At 36.5% G+C, this 25571-nt stretch overlaps 1 protein-coding gene across 5 annotated transcripts in view; it reads left to right on the top strand.

Moving 5' to 3' along the window:
• The first annotated feature begins 1840 nt into the window (after positions 1–1840).
• LOC124369833 (zinc finger and SCAN domain-containing protein 31-like) overlaps positions 1841–25571 on the top strand; it is a 44398-nt gene continuing 20667 nt past the window's right edge. The window contains exons 1-3 of one of the 5 annotated variants that reach the window (XM_046827963.1): positions 1841–2023; positions 6532–6648; positions 25347–25472. In XM_046827963.1, coding sequence (XP_046683919.1) covers positions 6544–6648; positions 25347–25472 — 231 coding nt within the window. In that variant the 5' untranslated portion in view covers positions 1841–2023; positions 6532–6543. The other 4 variants (XM_046827962.1, XR_006923101.1, XM_046827961.1 and 1 more) reach the window with 4 other exon arrangements.

Genomic DNA, 25571 nt, shown 5'->3' with positions numbered 1-25571 from the left:
TTGATATTTTAATGTTGAGGAATATCTGATTTTGATATAACTAGGTCTTTATTTTAAAATATCTGATCACTTTATCTATTTCATGTTTTGTAATAGAGTATTTCTTTTCATTGAGTGATATATTTGCAAGCATTGTGTAGATCTCATCAGTCTCACTCATTGAATTGCATATTGCCAGCAGACCCATCACTTTCAGTATTATTTCCTTCATTCTCTTGTTTAAAATATTTTTCCTTTGGGAGCCTGTCACTAACCATTTTCATGAAATGCACCCTATACTGCTGCGGCCACTCCTGCCCGTAACGATGTTGTAGCACATACGGAGATATTGCAACAAATCCATCGAGTTCCGATATAACAATTCCTATCATCATAGCCCAACTCCAATCACAAACAATACGTTTAATAAGTGGCCAATGTTGTTTACTTGATTTTAAGCAGAAATACTTGTAAGTTGTAAATAAATCAGCTAGGGCGCTTATACCATGTACCTCAGACAACATTTCTAGGACAGGTAAAATTTCACCATTAACATTAGAAACCAATGCAGAATACAGAATAGGTTTGTTATTAGATAAGACCACTTGTCTTAAAACCAAGCCTGTTGCATCAAAATAACCAGCTGGCACGTTTTTACTTGCGATTATTTTTCTTTGCTGAACTTTAAACACATATCTGAAAGATTGAGGCTACTATCTTTCTTATATACTTTTCCTCCTCAGTGGATGAAACTGATTCGGTTTTTGTCATTATAAATAGGTCTAATAAATAATTTGAGTGTAAGTCATATTCTTTGAACGCTTCTGATCGACATTTTCTAAGCGTCATTAATGTTCTGACAGAATGTATATTAAGATGAATAGCAGCATTTATACTTATATGTTTCATATATTCATTTTGTACTGTTTTTGCTTGATCTAGTAACAACTTCTTTTTGTAAATTTTACGTTCTACTCCCCTCAGTTGGTAAGACCTTTTCTTTCCAGTATGCATCGGAACAGATGTACCGCTGCTTGTTATTCTTACATCAACAATTTCAGTTATTTCTAATTCACATTTTAAACTCTTTGCATTTGCCAACTGCGTTTGAGCCACACCTGGCATACGAATTTGATTCAAGAACGATTTAAATCGAGAACGCATGTTTAACGTGCATTTACTTTAATCGATACATCCCTTACTGTCAAGTTCTTAAATTTGGGACTTTGTTTTATTATACAACTAAGAGTACACCTTTGTGCAAAATTTAAATTCGAAAAACCGTGTAGATTTGGAGAACGATTGCATTTGAATAATTAGTTTTATTCATTTTATCGTAGTTTTTAAATTATTGTAAGCGCCTTCATATTTTGAGAACTGCCACATTTACGCACAGACTACAAAGGGACGATAACTTCACGGTCTGGACGACCAAGTGACGCTAACCTGACGGTAGTAAGTTCAAATCAAATACGAGGGAGTAGTTCAGACATAGATATATGATACGGCGTCGGCGAGTGGAAGGATTGAATAAAATAAAATAAGACTGAAGATTGACGATTAATTGGCAATATTTTTTATGATTAACATAAGTAACGAAGTATTTGGTTTCTACATTAAATTGATATACAACACTTGGGTGTTTGAAGTTATTTACCATCCTTAGTAAATAGCAAGTTTAACCAAAGCAAAATCAAGCATTCATCAACACCCCATACTGTTTCTAAAGTCTACACACGTTTGTGTTCATCAGTTTGACATATAATGACGATTTTCAACACATGGATGATTTTTCTTTTCATATTGGCTAACCTGCTTTGCTTGAATGCTTTTTAATATCATCTGCATATGAACACATGATTCTTATAACAGTTATAACCTTATTGTGTTTGTGTTTTTTGGTTCTTTGAAGTTGTGATTGTTTTAGTGATTGAATTCATTTATCTTGCCTAGATCTACTAAATTATGGAGGAAGAGGTGTTTCCGAGGTAACCAGCATAGAAAAGTTCAACCACAAGATGTTGAGAACATTTTGGACAATAGTGTACGTAACTGATTGTGAAAGTGTTGAGCGTAGACCTATCCCAGACCAGTGTGATAATCTACCTAAAATTACATTACTCCTCCATCAGCCTCAAGAACAAAGATTGTCGATGCATCAGTAGGATATGAAGAAAATGGTTCATCTATTTACAATAATATCATTGTTAGTATAGATATAATTACAGAAGCATTATTGCAAACAGTGTAAAAGTGAAAATACTTTAGGCCTACTGGAAGAAACTGAATAGAGACAAGGGCTTGCTTGTAAACTATCAATTATTTGTGACAGTAAAAACTCTTTTTGGACTTCAAACAGAGTAATTCTTGTAAAATGTGTCTACGGGCTTTGGTCAATAGGAAAAGGATCTGTGGCTGGGAGGACGCTATTTGCGATGCTTGATCTGCCCACACCTCCTGCACGGTTTGAGCGTTACAATCCATTGTTTGTAAGATGCTTAGAAAAGGTTGCCACTAAGTCAATAGAGGAGGCAACAGAAGAAGCAGTTAGACATAACGTGTCTGATGATGGTGAAATAACCAAAGATATAAGCATCGGACTAGATGGTACATGGCAGAGACGAGGCTTCTCATCACTAAACAGTGTTGTGACTGTTTCAAGTTTTGACACGAGCAAAGTATTAGATGTGGAGGCACACTAAGTAAATACTGCCACATTTGCAGTATAAGTAAAGGTAAGGCCAAGCCCCATTTTTGTAAAAAGATCTTTGAAGGATCCAGTGGTGCGATGGAGGTGGAGAGTGCCAAAAATGTATTAGCTCGATCTGTTGCTACTCGGAATGTACGATATAAGAATTATCTGGGAGATGGGGTCAGTAAAGGGTCTCAGTCAGTAGTGAATTCTCAACCATATGGAAAAGATTTCAAAATTGAGAAGTTGGAGTGCGTCGGCCATGTACAGAAGCGTGTTTGGGGAAGGTTACGAAAGAGCATGAAAGGGCAAAAGTTGAGCGATGGCCTGAAAATTGGTGGGAAATCAGGGAGGCTGACTGACAGTGCAATAGATTCATTGCAAAATTATTATGGTCCTGCCATCAGACGCAACACAAATGATTTAGAAAAAATGAAAAAAGAAATATGGGCAACATTCTTCCACAAGCTTTCGACAGACGACAATCCCCAACACGAGCTGTGCGATGTGGCATGGTGCAAATATAAGCAAGCTGAAAAAGAAAGACAAGCTTATAAACATAAACACTCATTAGACAAAGCTGTATGTGAAATCATAAAACCAACGTATAAAGATTTGGCAAACCCTGATCTTCTGCGCAAGTGTTCACATGGTAAAACACAAAATGTAAACGAAAGTTTCAATTCAGTCCTATGGACAAGAATACCCTAAATCAACTTTGTAGGGACCTCTACTTTGAAGTTTGGCAATTATGATACTATAATAACATTTAATAATGGAAACGGGTAGAATTAAAGTGCTCAATGAACTATGTGTAAAAGTTGGAAGTAACTGTGTAAAGACCTTCCAAAACATCGACAACATGCGTGTGGAGAAAGCAGACTATGCAGCTTTACCGGAGACTAAGGAGAGAAGAAAAAGGTTAAGGATGGCAAAGAAGAAGCTTCTGGATACAGAAAAGGAACAGGAAAATAGTTATCGACCTGGAATGTTTTGATTATGAATAAAAGTATCTAACAGTTTTATTCCTACACAGATTACCGAAAACAAATTGGCCCACATTAACACGTTCAATGCTGATGACGCCAGTTGGCGTCACACGGAACGTGCCTTGTATGCTGATGACGCCAGTTGGCGTCACTCCCACCTTTTTGCAAGCCAAAACTTGTAGCCATATTATCCTGTCTTATCAGTCAGTAAGTGGTTGTTTTTCAGAGTGATTACTCGTGTAATAAGTTATACTTATTAGTTTAAGTGTTCGTTTTGAGTTTAAATTATCAGTGCGTAAATAAATATATGTTATAATGAGTTATAATATGCCGAGTACCTCTCGTGAAACCCAAGATATGACAATAAGTGAAATTGACCGCGAGTTGAATTCTGACACGGAATCTGAAGCACTGAGTAGTGGTGACACTTATATTCCCGGGGAAAGTGATTGGGATTTAGATAGCTGTGGTAATGACACCCAGGAAGATGAACAGGATGGATCAGTTCAGACGCTTCCATCACCTACTGTTCCAGCTACGGTTGCTCCCATTGCCATTGCCAGTGCAGTCCAAACTACACAAGGTAGGAGAAGAGCTGATTTACCTCAGTTAGTATGGAATGACAATCCTGCTTTGAAAACTTTTATATTTAACCAACCTACTGGTCTTAAGGTTCCAATACCGGGTAATAATAAGCCTATGGATTATTTGACATTAATTTTAGATGACGTTATGCTGCAATCAATTATTAGGGAAACTAATATATACGCAGAAGAAGTATTTCTTTCTAGTTCCCATGCACAACACTCACGCATGAGTTACTGGCGAGACCTAAATATCCAAGAGCTAAAGGTATTTTTGGGCCTCTTTCTACATACAGGAATAGTAAAAATGCCAAGACTAGAGAGTTATTGGAAAAGAGATGAACTGTTCCAAACTTGTTTTGGGAAACACATGTCACGTGATCGGTTTATGGGTATTTTACGTTGCCTTCACTTTGCCAAAGTAGATCAAGATAGTACTGATCGACTACAGAAAGTTAGGCTCCTGATAGACCATTTCAATAACAAAATGCTTAACATTTATACATCAAAAAGAGAACTGTCCATTGATGAGTCGATGATCCTGTGGCATGGTCGCCTAGTCTTTAGACAATATATAAAAAACAAAAAACACAAATACGGTATAAAGTTTTATCTTCTTTGTGAACCTAATGGACTTACAATGAAGTTCTGTATATATTCTGGAGCTTTGGATGAGTTAGGTGGTGTGGGACACACTGAAAAAGTAGTACTGCATCTACTAAGAGAACGTCTGAACGCAGGCCATTCAGTTTATGCAGATAATTTTTATAACAGTGTCAATTTGACTAAACAGTTGTTACAACAAAGAACGTACATAACAGGGACTCTGCGTGTAGATAGGCAACAAAATCCAGTAGAAGTTGTCCAAGCTAAACTCAAGAAGGGTGAAACATGTGCAAAATATCATGAAGGAGTTGTAGTTGGAAAATGGAAGGATAAGAGAAACGTTCTATATATATCCAGCCAATTTGAAAATGAGATGAACGTGTCAGTAAATAAACGAGGAGTAGAAAAACAAAAGCCTCTTCCAATAATAGAATACAACAAGTATATGAGCGGCATAGATAGGTAGGATCAGATGCTTAGTTATTATCCAGCAGAAAGAAAAACAATCCGCTGGTACAAAAAGGTATTTGTGCACATTTTACAAATGGCAGTTTTGAATGCTTTTTTACTGTTTCGTCAAAACAATATTGGAGATAAAATGACATTGTTGACATTCAGACTTGACATAATAAGGAATCTTTTGAATGCCGCAGACAACCAGCCGTTGCCCCGTAATATGCCAAATATTTCCGAACACCAACCGACAAAGCTCCCAATGGGATATAAAGGAAGAAGGCTACGAAAACGTTGTGTAATGTGTTACAGTAAAGGTATTCGTAAAGACACAATATACCAATGTGAGGTGTGCGACAGTAAACCTGGCCTATGTCTGGGTGACTGTTTTATAAATCACCACAAGTAAAAGTATAAAAGTGTCAATGTATATAGTGTAAATATAAACTTGTTGTGAATATTATATTTTGTAAAGAATAAAAACTATGGATACAAGGTAAGTACCCAATACATTTATCAATACTTATATTATAATTCGAGTTAGTTTCGTAAAAACAAGAACGACGCCACTTGGCGTCATCAGCATATCCCATCAAAACCAGATGCCATATGCTGATGACGCCAAGTGGCGTCATTTATTATTTTTTACATTATATTGCTAATTTTTGAATAAAACATTTCGTGAACATGTACATAATAAATCAAGAAATAATAAACATCCAAAAATAAAATAAAATATTTCAGCATTTGCACAATAATGGATTTCCATGTCAGCAGTGAACGTGTTAAAAAAACATAAAAAAAGTTTTTACAAAAATATCAAGAAAAGTATATTTTTATTCAAAAACGTTTCAGACCATTTCAATTGAATTAGTTGTAGATGGTCGTGGATATAGCATATGTTGATCATGTATATGATACAATGGTTTAATTCAAGCAATATGTTTCTGCTATTACTTTATCTGTGGTCTGGTTGTGCATTCCATTGGTAATGGCTGAAAGCACCGACGCCAAAAGCGTGTTTCAACGTTTTTCTTTTTGTTAATTAGAGTACATTTATATTAGGATGTTGTGTATAGTAAAGATGGGAACCCAACGATAAATTATCTGTAATTTGTTGGGACCCAAGATTGTAAAGGTTTATTACAAATAAATTTCTTGATTTCTTCAAATTATACTTTACCTCAACTATTATTCACCTAATTTTTAATACTTTTGAATGTTTCAGGAGAGTGATGATATGTCGGCTTTCCATGTTAAGAACAAAACCACTTTATTAATCTTGAAAAAGTATCCTGAACTTGACACTGTGCTGCCTATAAATTCTGACAAAGCAACTGAGAAGGTATATATTTCAAAAGTATAATTTTGGTAATTTTTAGTATATAGTAGATATTAAAAGAAAGGAGCTTTTGTAAAAGGGACCAGTTGATTAGTTCCTATTTTTGAATAAATTACCCGGCAATTAAATGCACTGGCTTTGCAAACACTTTTAACAATGAAAAATTTTGTATTGAGCATTTTGGGAACCGAGTTTTCTACATATACCATAGAGCAATGGTGGTAAGGGTTAAGTCAATACAAATTTACTTGATACAGATACAGATCTATGATTAAATTCCAATTTGGAAACAAAATATTGTAACAAAATTACAAAAAAGTTTGCTTTAAAATAACTAAGAAGTCTAAATAAGATTTTTGTACTCACTCACTTATGAATTCTGATAGTATTGTAAAATGCATGGAAAATAATTATTTATGAAATGAAAAAGAAAATATGAAATGAAATGAAATGAAATATGCCTTTATTTAAGAGGTGGAGTTAGGGCTATTTAGCCCTCTCTACCACTCAACCTCACATAATTACAGATATATGTACAGTGAATGATCTTAACTAATAACAAATTTTAAATTAAAATAAATGCTTAAAAATTAACCAAAATATATACATACTATTTAATAATTAAAAATAAAATTTATCAGCTTAATATGTAGAAAAATTCAAACAAAGTTAAATTAAAACTTAAATTAACAGATTACTTTTTAAAGAGAATTTCTCGTTATTACTACATTCATTCTCTCAAACACACAGCCCGACCACAAGCACGCCACGAGCACCGCCACCCGTCACCCCCACAGACCGGCCAGCAACAAGTCCTTGACCTTTGCCCCAAAACGAGCTCGGCCCTCTATAATACGTATATCATCAGGAAGAGAGTTCCAGAGGCGACATGCCTGAACAGTGAACGACTTACTGAAGAAGTTCGATCGATGAACAGGAATTGACAGTAAGGTGGATCCCCTTCTCGTAGGTCGCTCACTTATATCGGAAATAAATTTGAAATGTTCGGACAGACAGGTAAACAGGTGACTTGTTTTTGATAACTGAATGTAGAGTTGAAAGAATGTGAAGTTGGCGAAGTTGTTGAAGTTTCAGAAGCGATAGCTGTTTGAAAAATGGAGTCACATGCTCATAACGTCATATATATTCTAGAGGTGAAGATAACATGTTTAATTGAACTTCAATGAACGCTCAGTAAATGGTGGACAAGCATAATTAACCCAATAGTCATTCTGTGGGTACACGTGTCAAACTCAAGTACAGAACAGAAATAGGGCCTCAATTATTACTTCTTTTTATCAACCTGAGACCCAAGTCTATGCACATGGTTACAAACAATAAAGGTATCTGTGGAAAATGTTCTCTAAAACAAGTGTTTAACAGGTTTAGATAGAAGTTCTGTTTTAGATATTGAAGTCTTGCATCGAGTTAAATGAGCAATTACCAGATATAATGTATTTATTCCTTCAGCGGTCAGAATTGAAAAAGACAGTAGTGACACATTTGTTTTAGGGTGGGGAGGGATGCTCAGTTAAATGTCTAGCCAATTTCTAGAGTTTGTAGTGTTAGTAAACTTTTTGAACTGATATTTTAAAATTAATCATTTAATTGTTGGAGAAAAACTGTACTGTTTGACTCACTTAGAAGCCATGGTCTCAGTGATAAGACTTGTTGTTGGCTTACAACTTCCTTAGCTGGACGACATCAGTCCAAGTGACACTGATCAGCTCAAGTGTCCTATGGTGTTTATCAGGATAACATAATATATACAGTTTATAGCATAATAGCATCCTGTGTGTTAAAATATAAAAAACAATATTTACTGATGATTTGGTGCTTAGTTTTCAGGATGAAATCTATATAAGATTTCATAAATTTCTAATACATAAATAACATTAAATTATATATAAACATTTGAAAAACAGTTTTTGTCAGAATGTCCAAATAAATGAAATTGGTAATCCTATGTTGTCTACTGAATAAATTAACTATTTGGATTATATTACAAAATTGTGTGTCCACATTGATATATAGTTAAGCTGGTAAAAACACATGGCAGCCAGAAGATGTCTGTAAATCTACATTATTTCTATGATGACCCTTTGTGAGTTTTTGTAATGCAGGATTAATCAAGGATTAATGCAGGATAAAAACACTGTTTGAATCTTGGCTTGGATATGGTTTTTGCTTGTTTGGAGATTGGCTGCGGGGTATCTTTTGAAGGATACTCAAAAATTTGTTTATAAACCAAAAAAGCAAGCTGTCCGCATATTGTGAAGGTGCAATTCTCGTTGGTGCAATTCTCGTTGAACCATGTTTAAAGGACATAACATGTTTACATTTCCATCACTTTACATTTAATTAAAGGTTATGTATGCTCAGTTCAACAGTGGAGGTGCATCGAATGGAGTCACTGTACATGAACAAAATATGCAATCGAGGGTTGATCTAAGACAGACATGTTATTGCATCGCTCTTGGCAGTAACTTTCTCAAAAAATAGGGGCAAAACTATTTTAGAGACATCTGTCTCAGTTGATGGTAATGGAGTAAATTATGGTCTTAATAAAATCACTGAACATTCGGCTGAAGGGAGTACATTACTTGATCAGGGGAGTTTTTGGCGTAAGTTGAGCCGCCCTTTTATGTGATGCTTCTGCCAAATGTGTGATATATAGTTTTAATTATGTTACGAGGGCTATCCAGAAAGTAACAGACGTTTTGAAATAAAAAATTAACCAACTGAAAGAGGAAAATTTAATGATATAAATTTAAAAGCTACACTCGTAGGCTATTTTTCAATGTAATCCCTGTTCAAATTTAGACATTTATCATAACGTAGCACAAGTTTTCTGATTCCAGCTTTGTAGAAATCTGCTGCCTGAGATCTTAACCACTGATTAACACCAGTGTGAAGTTCAGCGTCACTATCGAAGCGCTGCGTTGTGATCCAGGTCTTCATCGCTGGAAAGAGGTAGTAGTCGCTTGGTGCCAGATCTACACCCAATCCAAGCGATTTGGGTAGTGTTTGGTACTATCAAACACTTCCCAATCTAAATCATCCAAGACTGATGAATGTATGGGGACGTGCATTGTCGTGGAAAAACAAGATTTTTGAGCTCTATTTTCCCCTACACTTGTTTTATATCGCTCGCCATAGCTTCTGCAATGTTTCACCGTACCTCTCTGTGATGATTGTTGGTCCTTGTTCAAGGAAATCAACCAAAATCACATCCTTAGCATCCAAAAAAACAGTTGCCATAATCTTTCGCGCTGACAGAGTTTGGAGACATTTTATTGGTTTTTTTGGAGAATGTGTGTGTCCCCATTCCATAGACTGCATTTTGTTTCACAATTGACATGCATGTGGTAGGCCTGGACCTACTTCGATGAAGACTTTTTGCTGTGTCTGATTAATTAAATTATTTTTCTTATTTTTATGCATGGATTTAATGTTGGTGTATATATACAACGAACGGCAGAGTTATCAATCAATCAATCAATCAATATTTCTTTATTACATGAACATTAAGTACAGTAATATAGTCAAACATAGTATAATGTAATAAGAAAAGTCGCTTAGGTGTTTGTTGCATCCAGGAACTCCTCCAGGGTGTAGAGTGGAGTCTTGACAAGGAATTCTTGAAGTGCTTTCTTCAGTGCGTTTCCAGTTAGCAATTGGAAGTCTTCTGGCAGTTGATTTCTGAGTTTTCGTCCTATGTAGGACGGTTTTCTTTCAAAGAGGGCTGTTCGATGGCGGGGTAGAACATATCTGGAGGCATGTCGTGTGTTGTAGTCATGGAAATCGATGTAAGTGTCAAAATTGAGTCTGTCAACATGTAGAATTGTTTCGTATACATACAAGGCTGGTACAGTTAGAATGCCTAAATTTGGATACGCTTCCCTGCAGCTTTGTCGAGATTCAAGATTAGCGAGGGATCTAATTGCCTTTTTTTGAAGGGTAAGTATCCTTTTCAGGTTTTCAGTAGAGCTGCCCCAGATGATAAGACCATATCTAATGTGGGACTCTACCAGTGCGTAATAAGCAGCTTTGACGGATCCCTGAGTACCCACTGATTTGAGTCGCCTCATAACGTATATGCCTGCGCATATTTTATTGGAAATGGTGCTCACATGATGACTCCATGAAAGTGTACTATCGATAGTCAGGCCCAGAAATTGTGTTTTATCAACTACTGATATGTCTGGAATATTTGTTGGTATTTCCTTTTTCCTACTGAAATGCACTTGCGTTGTTTTATTAGGATTTATTGCCAGATCATTCAGTGCACTGTATTTGATGGCTTGTTGGAGAGAAGTCAAGGAGTTAAGGGATAGTTCATCTGCTGTGTCATTTTTTATAAGAAGGGTAGTGTCGTCTGCATACATTATGCAGTCAGTACTGGAGCTGGCGATGAAAGTAGGGAAGTCATTAGTTAGAAGAATAAAAAGAACTGGGCCAAGTACCGATCCTTGAGGCACACCTCGTGCCAGTGGTTTTGGAGTTGATGTGTACGATCTGGTGATGGAAGATTCAGTATGCTGTACCTCCACAAGTTGTGACCTTCCTCGGAGGTAGCTGGAGAACCATTTGTTCTCTATGCCTCTTACTCCCAGATTTTCCAGCTTTTTTAAGATTAGGTCATGTCCCAGACAGTCAAAAGCCTTGCTGTAGTCTAGAAATAGGGCTGTTACGTACTTTTCGTCATCTATGCTGTCAATGATTGATTCTACTAGGCTAATAATTGCTGATATGGTTGATTTTCCTTTTTGAAATCCATGTTGGTTGACTGTGATTAGGTCATGTTGTTTAAGGTAGGCCATCAATCGCTTCAGAACAAGTTTCTCTATGATTTTTGCAAATGTAGATATTAGCGAGATGGGTCTATAGTTCTGAGGGTCTGATTTCTTCCCTTTCTTGTGTTTTGCATAGACCTTTGACACTTTAAGCCTTGAGGGAAAGTGACCGTCGGCAAAAGATTTGTTAATGATTGCTACAAGGGGTTGGGTTAATTCATTTGCACAGAACTTCACACTCTTTGAAGAAAACTCATCTATGCCACTGGACGATTTGTTTTTCAGGCTGCAAATTGTTTGATTCACCTCGGTCCAAGTTGTTGGTGTCATGCAAAATGACTGTGGCAAGGGAATGTGCAATAAGGTCGGGTTTTTTCCTGTCCACCCAGGTGCTAGGGTATGTATTTGGTTTTGAATTGTCATGCCAGCCATCTGAGTAAAGTAAGTGTTAAGGCTTTCGGCTACTTCTGTAGGATTATGTAGGGTGGTGTTGTTGATGTTAAGTTTAGGGCACTCCTGGTTGCACTGTTTCCCACGCCTCTCATTATTAATCAAACTCCATAGAGCCTTGGTCTTGTTGTCAGATTCTTCTATGTGCTTTGAGTTTGCTTGCCGATGCAGTGTTCTTAGTTTTTGGTCATATATCCTCTTACTGTTTCTCATTATTTCTTTGTCTCGAATATCTCCTGTTGTTTCATAGGTGTTGAGGGCTCGTAGGTAGGAGGCTTTCATATCGGCAGATTCCAGGTCATAGTAATGAGATGGTTTGGTAGGGCCTCTGTTCTTGTGTTTCCTTTGTGGGCAGCAGATATCTAGGGCAGTACAAAGGGTGTCATGGAATATATTATATGCAGTTTCTGTGTCTTCAGCAGTTTCAACAGCATTCCAGTTTTTGTTGTAGAAGATGGATTTGAGATTTTCAAGGTTCTTTTTCCCCATTTGTCACTTTAGTTTTGATGTTGAGTTGGTCTCTTGATTTAGGTTAAGGCTGCTCAATTCAATCAATCAATCAATCAATCATTTTCTTTATTTGGAATTTCGTAGAGAAATACAAAGGCGTCAATATGTTATAAAATTACTAAAAGTAACAGTAAACAATATGTCAACATTAATTTTAAAGTCATATGGATAACAGTACAGTGAAGTGTCCGTATCAGTTATTGGGTTTTAGAAACTCTGCTAGACTGTAGAAGGGTCGGTCTGTAAGCCATCTGCTCAGCTCCCTCCTCAAGTCCTGCCCTTTAAGTCCTTCTAATGTTGTCGGGAAGGTGATTATGAAGCTTGCAGCCAATGTAGAGTGGTTGTGTGTCTTTCATACAAGGTGAGTCTATGTTGAGGTGTCAACGAAGAAGGATGCATGCCTGGTATTGTAGTTATGTATTTTGGTCATTACGTAGAGGTTCATGTTTGTCAGCATACATAATTGCCTCTTGTATATATAGATTGACTACTGTCTTGATCTTGAGATCTTTGAAAGAGTTACGGCAGGTTTCCAAATGGTTGTAGATCCGCAAGAATCCGTATGGCTCGTTTCTGTAAGATCAATACTCTTTCCATGTTGCCGTGAGAGGTTCCGCCCCAGACAATTAGTCCATACCTTATGTGTGGTTCACATAGGCCAAAATATGCTGTTCTTGCAGTATTGATGTCGGCAACTTGTTTAAGTCTTCTCATAGCATAAAGGCCTGATGACAGTGTTTTGCATAAGTTATCTACATGAGGGGTCCACGTAAGTTTTCTGTCAATGGTCATACCAAGCAAGTTTCACCTTATCTTCAAGAACTATGTTTTCGAGTCCCACTGTTTCAGCGTTGCTCTTCCAAAAACAGATCTGGCTTTGTTTTTGTTGTGTTTGCGACTAGGTCATTGTCTTTACAATATTTATAGGCCTTATGAAGGCTCTGAGCAGAGCGTTCTTTTAAGTTGGCAGTTGTGTCTCCACTTATTATCAGTGTGGGTATCATCTGCAAACATTAAACATGTGCTCAAGTCACCAAGTTGTTGTGGCATGTCGTTGGTAAAAAGAATAAATAGGATTGGTCCTAAAAACCGAGCCTTGTGGCACTCCCCGGGTTATTTCCTTTGGACTAGATTTCACAAACTGAACCATGTTGTTTGCTGTGTATTTTATCTCAACCACTTGGCTACGTCCAGTTAAGTAGGATTGGAACCATTGATTTAGCTGATTCCTTTTATACCAAGTGCATCAAGTTTTGAAAGAAATGAGGTCGTGTCCCAAGGAGTCAATGGCCTTGCTGAAGTCCAGTAGAAGTCCAGTAACTATCTTTCCATCTTCAAGTAGATCAATTACATTTTGTATAAGGCTAGTTATTGCAGTTGTGGTAGATTTTCCTTTGACAATCCATGCTGCTTGTCGGTTAACAGATTGTTGTCTTGTAAGTGTTTTAATAATCTTGCAAGGACACTTTCTCTATTAATTTAGAGAAATTTGAAACCAATGATATTGGTCTGTAATTTGAGGGATCTGTGGGAGCACCTTTCTTGTATTTGGGGTAGACCTTTGAGCATTTTTAAAGTGCCAGGGAATAGTCCTTCTTTAAATGATTTATTAATTATACTTGCTAATGGAGAAATCAATTCATAGGCGCAGACTTTGATTATTTTGGAGGGAATTTCATCCAGTCTGCTGACCATTTAGGTTTAAAAGAGGCAGTTATTCTTTGTAGCTCTTCTGGGTTGGTAGGAGTTAGTTCAGAGAGGTATATGTTGCACCCAGCGATGTTGTTATGTGTAAGTGGGGTTCTTGATATTATTGTTTTTTTCCAGCGCCTCATCAGCAGCACTAACGAAAATATCCATTAAGTTGTTCTGCTATTTCAAGGGGCTTTTTCTTAGTACTTTTCCCATCCACTCTTAGTTGAATTTGACCGTCTTCTTGTCCTTGCTTTTTCCCGCTCTTTATTTATAATGTTCAGATTGCTTTTGATTTATTATGTGCTTTGTCAATGTATTCCTTTGATATCTGATTTCTCAGTGATTTTAATTTAAGGTCATAAATTTTCTTTGTGGCTGCACAGGTTTCTTTGTCTTCTTCAGCTCCTGTTTGTTCATTATCTTGAAAAGGCTTGCAAATAGTCTTGCTTTAGCATAAGCGCGTCTTTGTTTTCGTAGATTTTTGTGTTTTTCTTCCTTCTTGGTCTTTTTTTCTTTTTTGGACAGGCTGTCTCTATATTAGCAGTCAATGGATGTAAGGAATTTTGTTGTAGGCTTCCTCAGAGTTTTCAGCATTATGGACCTCGAGCCAGTGGTTTTCTGATAGGAGGTATTTCAAGTGTAGCAAGTTTTCTTCATGGAAAACCGTGTGATTTGACCTGGTTGAGTTGTTGAGCTTGACCTAGAGGACTTGAAACTACATTTTTGGGCCCTGTGGTCAGAAATTCCGGTTTGTATCACCTCTCAATTTTGAAATTTGTAATATACTGATTAGTACACACACAGTCAATGGATGTTGCAGTTGTGCCAGTCACTCTGGTAGGAGGTAGGTGAAGTCTTTCAATGTCAAATGAAGCAAGCATTTCATTTAATTTGGTTGTATATTATTGTCAGATTTTAGAGTGTCAACGTTAATATCACCCATGATGATCAGGGGGTTTTTATGAGCTTTAGTTTCTTCTATGATTGCGGAGAGTCGGACCAGGACCTCATCCAAATTAGCCTTCGGTTGTCTATACAGTCCGAGCAGATACAGTGCACTGTCTGCTTGGCATATTTTGATCATTGAAGCCTCTAGATTTAGCTCCTTGCATTCCTTTAGTACCTCAATGGGAACTATGGATTTCACTAGGCAGTCTTTCGAGTAGTAGATTGCGACGCCACCCATTTTTGTGGTCAGTTCTGCTGAAGTGAGAAAGAAGTGTATAATTAATTAGGTTAGTGATGGTAATTTCATTTTCGTTTAGGCCATGTTCTGTCAAGATGATGATATCAGGCTCTGTAGATTGTATTAGGTGGTTTATGCGGTCAACTTTGCTTGCTAGTCCCCTTACGTTCTGGTGTATAATTGTAAAATCAGCTAATTTGCTTTTATTTTGCTGTTTATAAGGTTGTTGTGGCCTAAAAAATTTGTTTGGTGATCTTCGGATGGTTGGGTTGCTTGATTTAAAATTGGTTTGAGCTTGGTTGGGGACGGTGGCTGTAAAGAGTGGTTGGGATTGGATGTCTTCAGGGCCACTTTATCTGAATCCTGTCTCAGTGTTTTCAAATGGGCTGGTGAGAGCTGATTTAGCGTATCAGAAGAAGGAGGGTTATTTGGGGTCACGTTTTTTAGTGGCTGTAGAATTTTTTTGAGTCATAATCTGACGATAATATTCAATATTCTTCGTAAAAAATTCATCTACACTTTGTTTTTTCAGGCTTCACCTTTGCATACATTGGTGGTGTTTTTGTAAGTTGCGCTTTTGCCTTGTCTGGCTTACATAGTGATGAATTTAAAGTGTGGTGAGGTGTAGCCATGGTTTCAGGTAGAGGTGATTGATCTCTCTGTTGCCGTGGTTGACTATCTGTTATTTCACATTTTCTCTCTGTACCTTTTTGCCTGCAGTGAGATGCTGAAGTAGTTCTTCCCATGTTTCACTTGTCTGTGTTTGTTTTCAGGTGTTGAAGAGAAGGCGGTATAGGGATTTAAGACAGATTTATTAGACTTTTTTATTTCTTGTTTGGGGGTAACAGGAGGATGAGTTTGATCCTTCATGTCTTTAATCAGGCTTTCTAATTTGCCTTGCCTAATTTTTATCTGGTCTATGTTCCAAATTACAGAGGAGTTTGATAGCTGTATGATATTTTCTATATTGTCTTGTCCTAATTTTAGTTTGGCTAGTTCTGTCAGTAGGAATGTATTTGAGGCTAATTGCAGAGTATTTTGAGTCGAGCTGGTAGGTGACTCTGAGTTGCAGGTCTGCGTTTCTATGTTCTTGAAATTTTTTTGGCTGTCCAAATTATCCGTTACCATACACTTGTTAGTCTTAAGTTGTGTAATTTCCCCCTGTAGATGCTTTATTTTTCCTTCATGTTTATGGATTATTTCTCCATTTATTTTATCATGTTCTTCAAAAGTCCTTATTAGTTCTTCTCGCAGTTTAAGCTCTTTTTCCAACTGTCGGTCCGTTTCATTCACGGTTTCTAGAAGGCACAGGTTTCGTTTGCAGTACAGTTTCCTTTTCTTCTTCCAATTTTTTCAATTTGGACTTCATAGTGCATGTTGTTTATATTTTTTATTTGGTTTAATTTCTGTAGTTAGTTTTAGGTTTTCCATTTTCATCTGTTCCAGGTCTTGTTTAAGTTTCTCATTTTCCACCAGTAGAGCATTCCCCACTTCTGCTGCAAGAGTAAGAGAGGTTTCAAGATCCGGTTCTTGTTGATTTTTTAGATTTCTAATTTTTTCTTCAACATGTTGCATGCTCTGGCTTTGTGGAGTGGTTGTACAAGTGGGGCATTTCCATTTCTCTATTTCTTCAGTTTCAGTTGTTTATAACATCTTGTCTGCTATATTCAGGCATTTGAGTGGAACCATTTCTTACAGTGACCTGTGCAGAGGAGTGCTTTGTATTCTTACATTGGTAGCACAGACTCCACAGGGGTATTTATTAGACATAGCCCTTGGAATAATTTTGTTTTATCATTAATTAGCAGATAATAGTATAAAAAAGTTCCCCTTTATGAGATTTTTGCGGTAAGTAAAAAATAAATATAAGTGAATATATATTGAGTAGTATATTTCCTTTTGCTATAACAGTAGTTTCTATGGTCCAGGTGGTTTTATATTGGGGATTCTGATGCTAGTAGGCAGCGATTTTGGTGTGGTTATCAGTCGCTGATAGCATGTCTTAGGAAAAATGCTTTTGTTTACTTAGTTAGAATGAGGTTGTTCTTAAAAAGCAGTCAACTGCCAGTGCAAACAGACAGACAGTTTATTGCAAATGTCTGATTATAAGAAGGTGTGCAGTGTATTTATTTAATTATTCATAATAAATAATTATTCTAATTGTACATTGAATATTTTTCTAAACAGCTGAGAAAACAGCTGTAGAATTAGAATATTAGTCTGACAGTCTTATCAGTCAGATAGCAGACTGAGGTCAGTCAAGGCCATGTTGATTGTCAGATTGTTGGATGTAATCTTAATAGACTGGTTTGCACAGGTGTTCCAGTACGTCACCATCTGATATCAGACTGACTAACGTAGTACTTCATTTCTTGTCCAGTTGTATTCTATTTAATTATGGCAGATAATTGTTTTTGAAAGTCATTTATTTAAAAGTGAGCTCCATTAATTTTGAAGATTGAAATGATATTTTGATTTTATTGCAATCAGTTGAAAGTGTGTTAATTCTTCTTCATCTAGTTAGTCAAAAAAACTATCACAAAACATGTGGATTTTATGTTGTATGGAGACTGCTTCATTAAAGTGAGTTTAGATGGAAATTGTAAGTATAGTTAAGCAAAATTAATTGCTAGAAGTCTACTTTCTTACTTAAAATTATAATATTTACTGTCTGATCGATGTTTATTTTCATTATTCTTTATAAAATTCACCAGACATGAGGAGACCACTAAAGCACTGTATTGACACCACACTCTATTCAACTCTTCGCTAGTGGTCTGTAATCATGGAAGTGTATATGAACTAAAAATACTGTGTTACGGCTTGTCAGAACCTACTATCAGAATTGGGCTGTATGGTCGGAGAGGCCAGTTTGTAAAATAGTTACAGTGACCTCTGCTTCTGGGATGTTGGTGCATACACAGTCTATCGAGGATCTCGTCTCGGCTGTTACCCGTGTCGCAGGAAGGGGAAGCCTTCTTATGTTGTGTGTGGTTAGTTCGTCTTGTAGCATCAAATTGTCAGGGTTGTTTTCTTTTAGGCTATCAATGTTTATATCCCCTAGTAATAAAAATAACTTATTGTGTGCTTGGCTGTGGTCTATGATGTGTGTTAAGAAGTTTAGGCCACTTCTTGTGTTTCCACCAGGAGGGCGATATACACCAAGAAGATATATTTGCTTTTCTTTAATTTTGATCTGTGCCATTGCTGCCTCAAAGAGGAGCTCTTCACAAAAGTGTGTGATTTCAATGGCCTCTACACTGGTTGTCAGGTTGTCCTTACAGTATATAGCGGCACCTCCTAGCTTGTGATCTGTTCTGCTAAATTCAGTTACCAGATTGTAGCCTTGTATTTTGGTGTTTAAAATTTCACTTTGACTCAAGCCGTGTTCTGTCAGTATTAAAAGGCTAGGGGATGTTTCATTGAGCAAATGGTTTAGTCTGTCAACTTTGTTTGGTAGCCCCCTGATGTTTTGATGAAGGATTGTCAGATGTTCGTTTCGTTTCGTTGTTTGTGGCCTAAAAAAAATTCTCCATTTTCTGGCGTTGGGGTATTCAGTGAGCAATCAGAGACAGCGGAGGTTTCTGTAGATGTATTGTGACTTGTGGATATTAAATTTGTCAATTTAGCATATTCTGAGCTGTTATTGGGCCAGTAATTATTTATCAGCTCTCTATAGAAGTCAATGTTTTTCTTAAAGAAGGTTTCATAGTCCTCATTGATGTCTTTTATTTTTGCATGTTGGGGATGAGCCTTTTTGCCGTCTGACTGAGGATTCACAGGTTGTGTTCTATTGAGTTCCAGTGTTGGAGGGAGTGACACTTCCGCTGTGTAAATCTGTGCTTTGCTTCTTGCAACTTGCAGTGACACGCTAAACATGTTATCCCTTCTCTTTATAGTAGGATTGTTATTCTTGGTCAAAGTGGCAGTGTTTGTCAACAAGCTTACAGAGTTTTTCAGTTTTTTGGAAGGAGTTTGTCTGGCTCTCCATGTTAAACTTTCGTTCAGTTTTTTAGTCGGAGTTTGTCTGGCTCTCCCGCTTATTTGTGATGAGCTCAGTTTTTCTGTAGGAGTTTGTCTGGCTCTCCCGGTTAAGTTCTCGTTGGGATCCTTGGTACAGTGTTGTACTGGGAAGTGTGATATTATTTCCCCAGTACTTTGGTAGCTGTGAAGGTCAGATGTAGGCAGAGATAGTGGATAAAGGTGATCTTTATTCTGTAACTGGTCTAGTAGTAGCTTCATCTGTTGTTCCACTTTGTCTTGTCGGGTGCTTAACTGTCCAACTTGTATGAGGAGAGATGGAGAGCTGTTTGGTGGGGCAGAGGGAAAGTGATCAGTTTGGGTTTCCGTGTCTTTACTAGTTATATCGTCTTGGCTTTTTTTATAGCCGTTATTTTGAATTTTTGTGCCAAGGTGTACTATTGTTTTCTTTAGTTGTAGTATTTCATTTGTATGTTTGCAGATAGCTTTTTCTTTTTCCTGGTCCTGTTCTTCAAAGACTGTTTGTAATTGTATCCGCAAGTCAATCTCTTTTGACAACTTTTTTTCCAGTTGTTGTATGGTATCTGTAAGGGATGCTGATCTACTCAGTAGTTTTTTATTCTCATTTTCCAGTTCCTCAATTTGTGTTTCATATTTCGTGTGGCCCAGTTGGTCGGAGTCCATTATTTGTTTAGCCAGATGGGAGTTTTTTAGAGTCAATTCATGTAGGTCTTGCTTTAATTTATAGTTTTCTGAAAGAAGTATGTTGCCAGCTTCAGCGGCAAGAGAAAGGGATGTTTCTAGATCTGAGTCGTTACTATTCTGTATTTTAGTTTGAATGTCATTTATGGTTAGCTCACATTCTTGTGCCTCCACCTGCTGTGTGTCCTCAAGATCCTGTTTGGAGTCATGGAGAACACTATTTGGGTCATCACATTTACAGCTATTGTAAGATTGCTCTGCTTCTAGTAATGCCTGATTTATTAGTTTATTTTTAAAGTTGTCTGTTTTTAGTTGGCCAAAGGTTGTCTTATATTCTATATAGGGGAGCAGATCAGCGTGTTTGATTTCTGCAGTTTTATTGTCACCAAAAAAGGTAACTCTGTATTTGTTTTCATTTTTGCCAAGATTTGTGTCAGTAATAACAGCTGGCCATTGTGGACAACCTTTTAGTTTTGCAAACACATGTTCACCTACAGAAAAAGTTGTCTTATTCTGCTTGTCCATATTATACAGGCCTGTATAAATTTTGTGATGTAATATCTAGTAGATTTTGTCAAGTTGTTAAAAATAGCAGAAAGGAAAAAAATTAAATAGCTATATAGTAATAGAGTTGAGGTAGGCTCTGTAGAAATGTGTGCCAATGCTGAGTTGTTGTTGTTATGTCAGCTTGTTGATGCTAGGCTGTGCAAAATATTGCCAGTTGGCGGCCTTCATCACTTCTGTGTGTAAGTAGGTCACCATATGGTACCAGATTATTCCTATAAATGTTATTTTAAATTAAACAGAGCTTCTCCTTTGTAAATCAGTAATAGTGCTGTTTAATATGTAAAATATACATATATTTTTGTATTGTTAAGCTTGGTAATGGTTACTTGAGTGTTCTTTTGTTGATGTCATATGCTTAGGATTCTTGCAGTAAGTAAAGTTGTTGTTAGACGTTTAAACTTATTACATAACCACTCCGCTACATAAACCGTGAGTCCTATATGTTAGCTGTCCACTGTCAGTTCACAAGAATTAGGTTAGCTATCTAAGAAGACAGCATGAGGGCCCTGTCGTTGCTCTCAGGATTGGCGCATGCTTACTTCAGTCCCAGATTAACCAACTGCTCTCAGAAACTGAAAGCACTTCCCTCATCATGGGGAGTTTCCCTCACCGCCTGCCGCTACTACTCTTACAGTGAGGAATCTGAAGGCGCAACACAGCCGAGTCCGACAACTGCATTTATAGTTCCACGGGGGTGACTTCCAGTAATTGACTTCCAGTAATTTATTCTCAAGCCATTATGTCCATTCAATTAAATGAAAAAAAGGCAAACCTTGCATTATTTTGGACAAATATAAATACAGATTGGATAGAACACTAGTAAGTGGAGAAACTACTTGGAGATGCTTGGGCAAAGACTGCTCGGCATCAATACGTACAAATTCAGACTATACGGAGCTGATAAGCCGCAAGAACTCCCATTCAGGGAAACACCCGGTTACTAAAGATCGCTCACTCCTGTCTCATCATCCCCTAATATAATTATGCCAAGCAACAGCCTCCCGACAACTCCATTAGTATCCCAACTTCTTTTTAAACCAAAAACGACAGACTGCTCTACTCAAACAGATGATTTAAGTATAAAGTCCAAGGATGAACTCATTGCCAGAATTGATGAGCTTATACGCCAGAGGAACAGTTTAATTAGTAAAGTTCAAGAACTTAACTTACAAGAGGAAAAGTTTAATACTAACAAATGCCATTCAGACTCCTGCCTCAAAGAGAAAATTCTGTTAATAAAGGAAAATAATAGTTTAAAACTAGAGATAGACGAAATAGATCCAAAGTCTTTAGTTTAGTTAAAGATAATAAAACAAAACAAAAAATTATTGAATCTTTAAATGATAACATAAATTGTCTAAATGTAAAACTAGAAGAAGTAAAACAAGGAAATAAAGAGCTTCTGGAGTCAACATCTTGTAAGGCTAATACACTGATTGCACCGGCACTTCCAATACCCATATCTAACAGGTTTCTGCCTCTTGATAACAAAATGGACTACTTTGATCTAATAACAAGTTGTTCATCTTCGTCTTCAAAAGCAGAGTCATTGAAATCATTCCAAAGTATGGCCAAGAAGAATCGAAGGCAGTTCAACATTTCAGTTACTCTATACAGTGACAGTCATGGACGTGGAATGAATAATCTCTTAGAGAAAAAATTTAATTCCAAAACCACATTGTTAAAACCAAGCACAGTAATTCCAGGGGCTCCCATAGAAGAGGTGGTCAGAACTATTAAAAATGACTAGTACAACTTCACGAAAAATGATTATTTAGTATAAATAGCTGGGTCTAACAGTATAAACAAAGATATTTGGACATCATGAAAACTATACAATCTTACAGAAGCTTGGCAGAATCTTCTCCAGATTCAAGATTTGTTATCGCAAAAGTGCCCACAAGATTTGATTTCAGTCCTTACTAATGTGAAAACATAAATATAAGAAACCTCAACGCTAATTTGAAGGATTTGGAAAAAAACATAGACAACATAAGAATACTACATCTAGGTTCTAAACAGCGCTTCCAGGCAAAAGGAATGTCACCAATGATCTGTTTCATATTATTGAAAACTGGACAATGCAGTCACAACCTCTGCCTTCCAACTCCAAGACGCCCGGCAACATTCGATTGTCCGTGGCTGGTCCGTCTGGTATTCAGGCCGTGGAGTTGTCTCAGACTATGGACGTTATGGTGGACTCACCGCTGGCACTGTCTCGCCCAACTACACCCGCCTCACTCGCATCAAGCCCCTGCCCGCCCAGTACTGAGTGTTTGCCTTCTCGCTCTCATGTTTCATCAACCCGAACTACACCAACATCAACACCAAATGAATCTTTTTTAGCCACACCAGCAATAGCTTGTATGACCAGATAAACTCAGTTTATGATGTCAACATTGTAAATTCCCCCTGGCTCCCTGGCTCACAAATTCCCCTCCCCAGAGAAATTTTATTAGCATTCTCCATTGCAACATTCAAGGCCTTACTTCTACGACAAAAATCGAAGTAAAACTTTTATTAGAGGAGGTTTGCATGATGATCTGTTTGTGGCATTAGCAATTACACGAATTATTCTTTTTTGAACTTTAAAAATTGTTTGACTATGGTGTGAAGATCCCCAAAACATAATACCATAGAGAAGATGGGAATATACATAGGCATGATAAACCATAAAAATTACGTCCAGGTCTACGATTTTTGTAAAACAGAACCCTCTCAGTTTCCCCTAAAGCCTTCACACTCAATCTTCCTATCTTACAAGACATAGAAATAATATGATCCTTCCACTTCATAATACATCTTCTTACGAAAAAACACCTGGCTATATGGGAAGAAAACTTTTCAATAAACTCCCAATATTCCTTAAAAACGAACCATCAATAACAATCTTCAGAAAGAGGCTCTGTGAGCTCCTCATGGATGGCATGTTCTACTCAGTAGACGAATTTCTTCGATGATGCTGGTTGGGCTTTCCGTTACATCAAATGCCATGCCTGAAGTTTTTATAAATTTGGAAAATATGTACAGTTTGTTAAATTTATTGTTAAGTTTATCTGAATTTTATATTTATTATTTAATACTGTAATATTCCATTACTTTTACCTGTTGCAGGCAAATATGAATAATTTGTTAAGTTTATTGTTAAATTAATTGTTATTGTTAAGTTTATTAAGTATGTCTGAATTTTATATTTATTATTTAATTCCATAATATCCAATTACTTTGATCTGTTCCATATTTATTTATTCAGTATGACTAATAATAATGCACTTTTTGTACTAGCATTTAAATTTAATAATATTTATATTGACGAATACTACTTGTATGATTAATACAGTTTAAAATAGTAGACAATATCACCTGTTACTATAGCACTGCTATAATATGTAACTTTTTGTGAAATAAAGATTTGAATTGAATTGAATTAACACATGTTTCATTACCACTTATAATACAATCGAGAAGTTCGTTACCACGTTTGTCGTATTCATCAAGGAAAGTTAACAATGCAGCAAGTCTTTATTTTTTTGTGATCTTCTGTAAGGGTTTTTTGAAACCAACCTGGCACAAAATTTGTGGTATCCAAGCTTCCCTACAACAATTTCATGAAGTAATCTTCGTTACATTTGTGAGAAATGTTCCGAGGATTCAGTCATTGTTAAACTGCGATTTTCACAAACTTTGTCATTGATTTTCATCAAATCTTCAGTCACTAGGCTAGGCCGACTGTTACGACTATCGTCATGAACATTGGTATGGCCATTTTTAAAGTTAATACACCACTGCCTTACTCTGCTTTCACTCATTATTCCATAAACTTCACACAGTTGGCAATAGATTTCAATCGGTTTATAGTTTTTTGCCAACAAGAAAACCATAAACCGCACACATTTTAATTAATCACAGTGACAAAAGTTAAAGAATATTGACCGTGCGCGACTACAGCTCGATACGTACTAAACGCCATTTTTTTGGCACCAAGATGGCGGCTGTAGCCACCTCGCCCACTGCCGCACCATCTGTTACTTTCTGGATAGCCTTCATATATTCTCATATAAGTCTTAAATAATTTATATGTTATACAAGTTCATGTTTTAATTATCCAAACATGAAAGACTGTAACACCTGGTTCTGGAATAGATGGATTACATTACTACCAAGAATATCATACACAACGGTTTTTCAATTCTATAACTTTTGTAAAACTTATCATTATTTAATAAGAGTCAAAGTATGCTGTAATGTCTTCAGTAGTAATTTTTAAAAGTGCTTCTTGTGAAAACTGATTTATAATTTGTAATGTTTTTTATAATACATTGTTGTGTAATATTTTTGTTGCATTTCCAGGATTTAAGCTAGAGAACACATAACTAAGTGTATAATCACTAATTTGTTTCTAGGAAATTGAACTCGTACCAAAATCTCCAAATTCAAGTGAATTAGAAGTCTCTGGAACTAAATATGATCTTCCTGATGATTTGGAATGCAACATCCATGAATTTTCACATCTTGTTATAATTCTGGTTTCAGTCTTAATATTATAATTGTTCCAAAATATTATTACTTCGCTATTGTCGACAATGGAAATTACCAATTAATAACCAATTATTTGTTTTTGCCTGTTCCAGTTGTAATGTTGATGTCATTGTAGATATATATATCATGCATGAAGTATCTTATATTTACACTTTTCATGGATTGTTCTATCAGGAACTATTTGCACATACTGATAAAGGAGAGTAAATGTTACTAAATCGATGAAACGATGTTGCATTGATGGTGCTAATACTTAAATACTGTATTGTTTCCAGGAAAATATTGAAGTTGATGAGTCAGTTGCGGGAACAAAATCAGTCTCCACAGACTCTGAAATTGTCGAGTTAAAGCAACCACTCATTCCTCAAGATGTAATGCTTAATACGAGTAATTTTGAAGAGGTAATTGTGCTTTATTTTTATCTAACTCACAGTTTTGTTTACATATTTATGTATAAATATAAATATGTATAAATAACTATGTCGGCTACGATTATGACA

Source organism: Homalodisca vitripennis, chromosome X, assembly GCF_021130785.1.
Source record: "Homalodisca vitripennis isolate AUS2020 chromosome X, UT_GWSS_2.1, whole genome shotgun sequence".
NCBI classification, from domain to species: Eukaryota; Metazoa; Arthropoda; class Insecta; order Hemiptera; family Cicadellidae; genus Homalodisca; species Homalodisca vitripennis.
This window is presented reverse-complemented; position numbering and strand designations above follow the sequence as displayed.